Raw genomic sequence first — 7647 nt, forward strand, 5'->3', positions numbered from 1 at the left:
TTATATGTGTTAAACTGAATTCTAGTGAATCCTGCTTTTCAGCCGGTTGCTGAAAGTCGTCTCCCGTCCATACTGAGTTGCTCCCCTAGTTCCTCATTTTCAGGGCACCGTGGGAAAGTTTGGCAATTTATTCATTTGGCCTCACTTGCATGTGTAAACAGACCCTCAATTAATATTACGCAACCAGGCAGAGGACTCCGTTTGCCTGGCTGAGTTTTCAGTCTTTTCAAAAGGGGCCCTCGTTTTTTGTGAGCCTTGGGTGCTTTGTCCGACAACACTTCTTATTTACAACTCGCAGAGCTGATGCTGATACGTTACACAAGGCTCACATGTTGATATCTGACGCATGGTAGAGATTAGGGCAAAGTTAAAGGGGTCAAAACCTCAATGCACCTCACATGCTGACATTCAATGGAATCCCACATGCATAGAAGTCTTGGATAAACAATCGTATTCAACGAAACTTGATACATCTTGTTATTGCACTTGCCGAATGAATGAATCAGAAAATGAGCAAACAGTGGTGTTGTTTAAGGTTTTTGGGAGGCACTGAGGATCATCAACGCATTTAAAAAGAAAGGTATTATTCTGTGTATTTATAAAGATATTTCCATTTGATGAGCAGCTGAGCTGGTTTGTAACTGGAAGAAGGAGAGGAATAAATAATGGGGACGAAGATCATTGACAGAGCTGTTGCCGTGTGAATCAATCTTAGAATGAACCAAAAACAGGTGCAACTGAGGAAAATCAAAGCACAATTACAATAATTACAAATATGACATGCAATTGTAATTACCATTTAATGAATATCCCCATCTAAAAGTGACAATGAAGGTAATATGTGCTGATATGTCTGTTGTCTAAATATTAAATGGATTACTAAACGCTAAGGTGTTGTTTTAAGTTGTTTTTAAGGATGTAAAACAGCCCGTGTTTAGCTTTGTCTTATTCATATGAATCAAATTCCTGATAATAAAGCGCGTCTATAGTGCTGCAGTAGGTGTATCAGTGATGGCTTGCTGCAGAAGCTATTTAAAGGTCTTATGGAGGCAAGTGTGCAGTCATGAATGGTGAGTGGGGGAGGGCAGCAATAGTGAGCTAGGCCACCATCTGGCCTCATAATCATATGCTGGGAGGAGATCCTAGTTATTGTAGCATACACCGCTGACGATGACCACTGAAGCCGCAGACTTTAGCACAATGCACGTGTGTCCTTATCACCGCAGAGTCCTGTGTTTCATGACAGTCAGGCTATATGTAGAGAGAATACGCTCCATCAAATATGACTGCATGTTGTTCAAGGCATCACTGATGTATTCAAGGCGCTATGATCAAATGCTGTTTCTAATATATTTATTTATAACTGTACCACAAAGAACATTATGATCCAGCTGAGACTAAAAGTCCTGAGACTGCCGTGTTTGCAACTTGTAGGCTATAAGGGTATATAGTGGTGGGCGCGTCCAAATGCGTGGGATTGTGGGAAATGCAGTTCGCATTCCAGAAGCATCGCCGACGAAAAGCGGGTGTGCGTGTTGGAGGATTACTTCATTACCCACAATGCCTTGTTTTGTTGCGCCTGCGCTGTTTATGTTTTCCCGTCCATGTGTAGGCGAATCACGTGTAGAGAAACCGTTGATCGTCATGTCTCTGCTGTAGCAAAGCTCCGTGCTAGATTTTATTATTTGCCTCCAGTTGTCGCTGCACTTTGTTTTGACAGCTGCTTGTTTTCTTTTCTCGCAACCTGTTTACCGAAGAATGAGCGAAAACGATGACATCGACGTCGACAGCGATGTATGTGGTTTAGTTTCCTCTAGAAGTAGCTAGCTTAGCCAAATTGTTAGCCGAACAGCAACTTTAACATTCCTGCCAACCGTAGCTGTCTGATTGAGTTAGCTAGCTAGCTAGCGGGGTTTCTTGGCTGAAACTGGATTTTGAGACGAATCGAGAGTGAGCTATTTGGAAAAAAAAAAAAATGTTTTTCAAGTGTTAACTGGCTGGCTGGCTTGTTAATGAATGTCGAGCACTTAAGTGTGGTGAAGACTTTGCCCTGTTTTACTGATGTCAAGTGGGGTCAAGTGAGCTGTCGTTTGCGCAACCCAGTTAAACCAACCATCGTTTGGATTTTTTATTTTTTATTTTATGCACAGCTATTTGTGTAATTACGGTACAGGTGCTGGGAGCAGCCAGTAAGACGTAGACAGACTCGCTCAGTATTATATTACACCTCATTTACTAAACATGTCTACTTTCAAACACGATAGATTGTGTGATTTTGGTCTTTTATACCTTCAATGTAAACACTTTTCGCATAGACAATTCCCTTATTATTATTTTTTAACTATGATGAAACCGTTTTCATAATAGGTTTGCTGAAAATCCCAGTGGATTTCTGCTCAGAGAGCCATTGGCTGATGTTATATGAAAAGGTGGATTTATATTCACTCATATTCGTGAATACCGTCTCATTGTAGTTGGCGTAACGTCAACTTTGTTCAAGTCTTCAGCGAGAGTCTTTAAACGTCCATCTTGGCCGCTTAACGCAATGACACCGTAATTGCACGAATACACGCGCGACGAAACCCAAACGGCGGCTGTGCAAATAGGGACAAGACGGATGTGTTGATGTGTTCTTGTTTTGTCGACCACGGACATGCCAAGTTCAGCTCCCATGTCCTTGCAGCTTTCTGGACCTTTTTTTTTTTTTTTAAATATTTTCTCCTACAAAACGACAATCCGTCGCTGTGCTGCTGCAGGACTCATTTGAAAACATACTTGTCAAATGCAAGATCACACATACTGTACATGCGAATTTGAATTCCCCATGGTTTACAATCCCAGCAGCATTTAATTGCTGCGTTTTAACCGAGAATGCGTATGAAATCGTGTCAGATCATCGATCCGGTCACATATTTCTCAGAGCCATGGATCCCCCCCCCCCACCACCCACACCCCCCCTGTTTGATTAAGCTGGGATCTCCAGCTGTAGATCCTCTTAACACAGCATACATATACTGTTAGGCCTGCTAAGCCCACATTTTTTCAAACATCTAATGTTACAGGATAGGTCCAACCTAACATGGAAATATGATTTCCGTGTTATATATCAGTTATAAATGGCAGCTCTTATACATCTCAATAAAAAAAAAAAAAATGTGTATAGCAATTTTATTCTGTACTATATTCGTGCTATTTGCATGCATTTTGTATGTTATTTGACCTGGCAAATTGTATGATAATAACTATGAAAAGATCAACATATTCAGGTTTATTTGCCTCATTCAGCCATGTAAGGCTCAGGGTGTGAAAACCTCCCTTTAAAGTTTGACGCTCGTTACACTAATCTATAACAAGTATCTGTTGACAACCGAGCCATCATCAGGTGAGTTAACTCCTGCACCAGATCTGCACGCATTTATGCAGCTGCGGAAGCTATTGAGCCTGAGATCAGATCATTCTTTTTGGCATCTATTGGTCCTGTTCAGTCCATTTTCAAACAGAAGAGAGGAGGAGGAGGTAGACGTTGGAGTTGGTGTTGAGTTCCTGTGAGGGACAGTTGTTGGGACAAAGTGCTTAATCTGTCAGGACATGCTGTTCCAACCCTTTAAGCAACTAAACGCACGCAGCACTTCTCCATTTAACATTCTGTAAACACATTCAAACATGTACAAACAAAAGCACCCTGTGACAGATAAGATCACTGCTTCACCGACTCATTTGCAATTTAAAGCTGCAGTATTTTCATATTGCAGCTTTCTAATGTCTCGCTGTCGTCTTCTCATGTGTTTCTAAATCACAACCCGTTCTCGTTTTATTAAATGTAAACACTTTTCCTGTCTCTCTCTTTTCGCAGGCAGACAAGCGAGCCCATCACAATGCGCTGGAGCGCAAACGCAGGGACCACATCAAAGACAGCTTTCACGGTTTACGAGATTCTGTGCCTGCGTTACAAGGGGAGAAGGTGAGAGGAAGTTCTGTGCATGTTCTACGTTCCGTAACTAAGAGATGTTGAACCGTTTATTTGAAAGGTTAAGGCTCACGCCGGCCGTCTGTCTCGGCGGCGCAGCGACCTCGTCCGCATAAAGAGACGCATTTCGATTTTTTTATTGTCAAGCGCGACCATCCATTCGTCCACCTCGACGCTGTTGCCTTAAACCTCACCTGCATGTCCTTAGAGGCAGAACAAGGAATAGTCGGTATGAAACTATTGGCTCTTGTTGACAGCTGTCTTCGAGGTCTTACCTAGAATAATGAGGAAAAACCCATGGGCTCTATTCAAACGATGGCTCGCCAAGCAAAGACATCTAATGCGTCAAACGTGTCCAAAGAAGTGACGCGATTTGAGATTGTCCAATTCGTGTCCTCAGTGTACCTTTACAGGCTGAAAGGCAACTGCTCTACCGCCGTTTAGCATCATAGCCCACCTTACCGAAAGATCTGTTTGTATCTACGCTCCGTTTTATCAGTGCAGCAGGAAGTGTTATAATTCAGCACGGAGGAAATGAGTGTTGCAAAGGTTGCTGACCCCTCGGAATAGTCCTGTGTTGTTGTTTGTTTTTAATCCTTATTTGATAATCCAGATTCAAAAAGTAATTGCCACGTACATGTATGACACTGTGATCTTTGCATAACTGTTTTTGCACAATTGATGTTGTTCTTCCTGAACAAACAGACACTGCAGCTTTTCCCCCCCATGGCTCTCTGAAATTTTTGCTGACAGAGTTCTGTCAAACAGGCCTCCCGAGCACAGATTCTAGACAAAGCCACCGAGTACATCCAGTACATGAGGCGAAAAAACCACACCCACCAGCAAGACATCGACGACTTAAAGAAGCAAAATGCACTGTTGGAGCAGCAGGGTAAGAGGAGGAGTTGCATGGTTGTTTTTTTTTCTTCTCGTTTTTACTTTCAATAAGCGATATTTGACGTTTTTTTGTTCCTGTGGATTGCAGTGCGCGCCCTGGAGAAGGCGAAGGGCAACACTCAGCTCCAGACGAACTACTCTTCTGACAGCAGCTTGTACACAAACCGCAAAGGCAGCGCGGTGTCCGCCTTCGACGGCGGCTCCGACTCCAGCTCCGAGTCTGAGCCGGACGAGCCGCCCAACCGAAAGAAGCTGCGCGTGGAGCCCAGCTAGACTCGGCTCCACCTCCGGTTCTCCCGACAGACTCTCTTTTTTTTTTTTTTTTTGCCCCACCAGCCCCGAATCCTCTCACCTGTCCGCACTAAGTCCTGCCTTCTAACGCCAGTCCACGAGACGAGGTGGAGGCCTGTGTGAGAGAAATGCTATTATGTATAAAAAACGCTTCTACCTTCTTTTCTTTTTTTTTTTTCCTCCTGGCAAAGCATCCTGTCACTCCGATCGTTGCCCCAGCGACAACTTTTAAGACCCCCCCCCAAAGAGGCAGCTCTGCAGTTTTGAAGGACCCCCCCCCCTTATCTTTATGATAACCTTTCATAATCAAAAGGAGATGACAAGGTATGACGCTTTAGTAAAGCTACACAAAAATGTGGGTTGTTTCTTTCCCCTCCTTTGGACGACCTCTGCAATCTGTTGGAGTTGTGAGACTTTTTGACCTTTGACAAAATGGTAATTAGGGTTAGTTTACCTTTTTAATATTCATACTTTTCCAGAAAAGAATGTGAAGTTGCTTTTGGAAAAAAAAAAAAAAACATGTCTGTAATGCAAGATGCAACCCCCCCCCCCCTCCTCCCTTATTCAGTGTAGGTGGCTGAAGTTTTTGTCTTTGAAAATGTCTGTGTAATCAAAGAATCCCTCTATTTATAGCGACGCACCGAAATTGGTTCGGTACCCTCGTGTCTCCTCTTATGTTTGGCTTGAGATTTCCCCAGAGAGCACAGGAGGATGAACAAGTTGACCTGCTGTTTTAGTGGATTTTCCACAGGTACAACTATTTATTTTCCTCTATTTTTATTATTATCAGATAAAATGAGTATAAGAAGAAGAAGAAAAAAAAAAAACCACAATCCCCTATTGGATACTGAATGTTACACAATGCAGGTGAAGGGCGGCGACCTTTATTTTTGTGAATGGAAGTTCATTTCCGTGTGTAGTGTATAACACTGTATACTCTTCAATGGTGTCAGTTCTGCAAAGAAAAGCCTTTCCTTGAAATATTTGCCTGTGCCGGGAACGTTTATCTTTTCTTTCTTTTCTTTCCTTTTTTGCAGAGGTAAATTAGTGTGTACGTAATCAATATTTGTTTGTTCCATTCCGTGGAAATTACAGGTATGTTGTACATACTGCCAACGGGTTGTCTTGCAAGTTAAGGCATACCTTTATTATGAGACTATAAATAAAACTATTTTATCCTTTTGGGATGTATTTGTGACTCGACATGTTTTTAATAACAACCACATGAGAGCTGCTTCTTCTGACTGAACTCATTCCTAATCCCAGTTAATGGAATAATCAAGATGTGTTTAATCAAATTTAAGAAAATGCTAATAGAAAGCAATCAAGAGGGGTCATTTAGTGAACGCTGTTGAGGATATTACATGTCTCTAAATCAGTATTTATGAGTTGTGGTCTCAGGTACAAAGAATATTTAGGTTTCTTTGTTTTTCAGATATTAACTAGACAATAAGAGGCAGGTGGCTGTACTCAGGATGCTATTGAAGACACATATTCTTATTCATATTTCAGGGAGTTTATTTGTACAGCACATTTCAACAACAAGGTAATTCAAAGTGCTTCACGTAAAACCATTAAAAGCATCAGAACATAAGGCAAAAGAAAAGGAGATTTAAAAACAATTAGGAACATTCATTGAGACATTAAAAACAGTCATTAAAACACGAATCAACACAAGTTTACATCGAGGGATTTCATAAAGCCTGATTCTGATAGTTTTAGTCCAAAAATTGTAAGATTTGATTGTTATGCAAACGTCATAACGTCAGATGAAATAAATAACCGTGGATTAGATATTTAGTATTCTCCGGCTACATTACGTAATGGCAGTGTGGAGCAACAACATAAACAGAAACGATGTGAAAGGTAAACTAGTTTTTTTTGGTGTTCTGGGGTGGGCGGGGTTAAGTTGAGGGAATGTGGTCTCATGACGTCAGTATATGTAATACCTGGCTCAGATTTGCATATACAGATTGTTTAAATATTGATTTTGGGATTAGGTCATGTGTGATGCGTCCCAGCTGACGCTCCCACTGCACGAGGCAGCCTCTTCAAGGATGCAGGTCGTGTGATGCCTTCTGGGGACGTAGGAAATATTTTATAACATAAGAACTTAAACTAAAAATTAAATAATGTAGTCTTTTTTTTAGTGTAACGTATGTAAATGAGAATATAGTAGCTATTTAAAAACATTGCGTGGATTCAATACACGTAAACTAATCAGCAGTGTTCATGTTTCTACAGTCTTTAGCTCATAATCCGATAAACTCGATTGGAACAACTTGTGCTTTGTATCTGACACATTAGGGTTTTCCGAGGGTCACTGAAGGCAGCACGCAGCAACAGTGCGTCTAAAAGCTACATTGGAAGAGTCATGCCGTGCCTTATGTTTTAGTTTTTGGTCATGGCTAAACAGTACGACGTCTTGTTCAGGTTGCTGATGCTCGGAGACTCGGGGGTGGGGAAGACGTGCATGCTGCGCCGGTTCACGG

The 7647-nt window shown here is 41.8% G+C and overlaps 2 protein-coding genes across 3 annotated transcripts in view; both read left to right on the forward strand.

Moving 5' to 3' along the window:
• The first annotated feature begins 1622 nt into the window (after positions 1 to 1622).
• On the forward strand, positions 1623 to 6346 carry max (myc associated factor X). Of its 2 annotated transcripts, none has more exons than XM_068721797.1 (4): positions 1623 to 1794; positions 3854 to 3961; positions 4721 to 4859; positions 4953 to 6346. In XM_068721797.1, exons 1-4 carry the CDS (start codon positions 1759 to 1761, stop codon positions 5135 to 5137), a joined length of 468 nt encoding a protein of 155 aa, XP_068577898.1. In that variant the 5' UTR covers positions 1623 to 1758; the 3' UTR covers positions 5138 to 6346. The 2 variants fall into 2 exon arrangements, with proteins under 2 accessions (XP_068577898.1, XP_068577899.1); XM_068721798.1 differs by having other exon boundaries at positions 4736 to 4859.
• Positions 6347 to 7490: 1144 nt separating this feature from the next.
• Positions 7491 to 7647, forward strand: part of LOC137880386 (ras-related protein Rab-15-like) — a 3651-nt gene continuing 3494 nt past the window's right edge. The window contains exon 1 of the mRNA XM_068721723.1: positions 7491 to 7647. This exon is cut by the window's right edge and continues 36 nt beyond it. Coding sequence (XP_068577824.1) covers positions 7560 to 7647 — 88 coding nt within the window. The 5' untranslated portion in view covers positions 7491 to 7559.

This window comes from Cebidichthys violaceus, unplaced genomic scaffold (genome assembly GCF_023349555.1).
Source record: "Cebidichthys violaceus isolate CVI_PGR_0920_01 unplaced genomic scaffold, fCebVio1.0.p SCAF_28, whole genome shotgun sequence".
NCBI lineage: Eukaryota > Metazoa > Chordata > Actinopteri > Perciformes > Stichaeidae > Cebidichthys > Cebidichthys violaceus.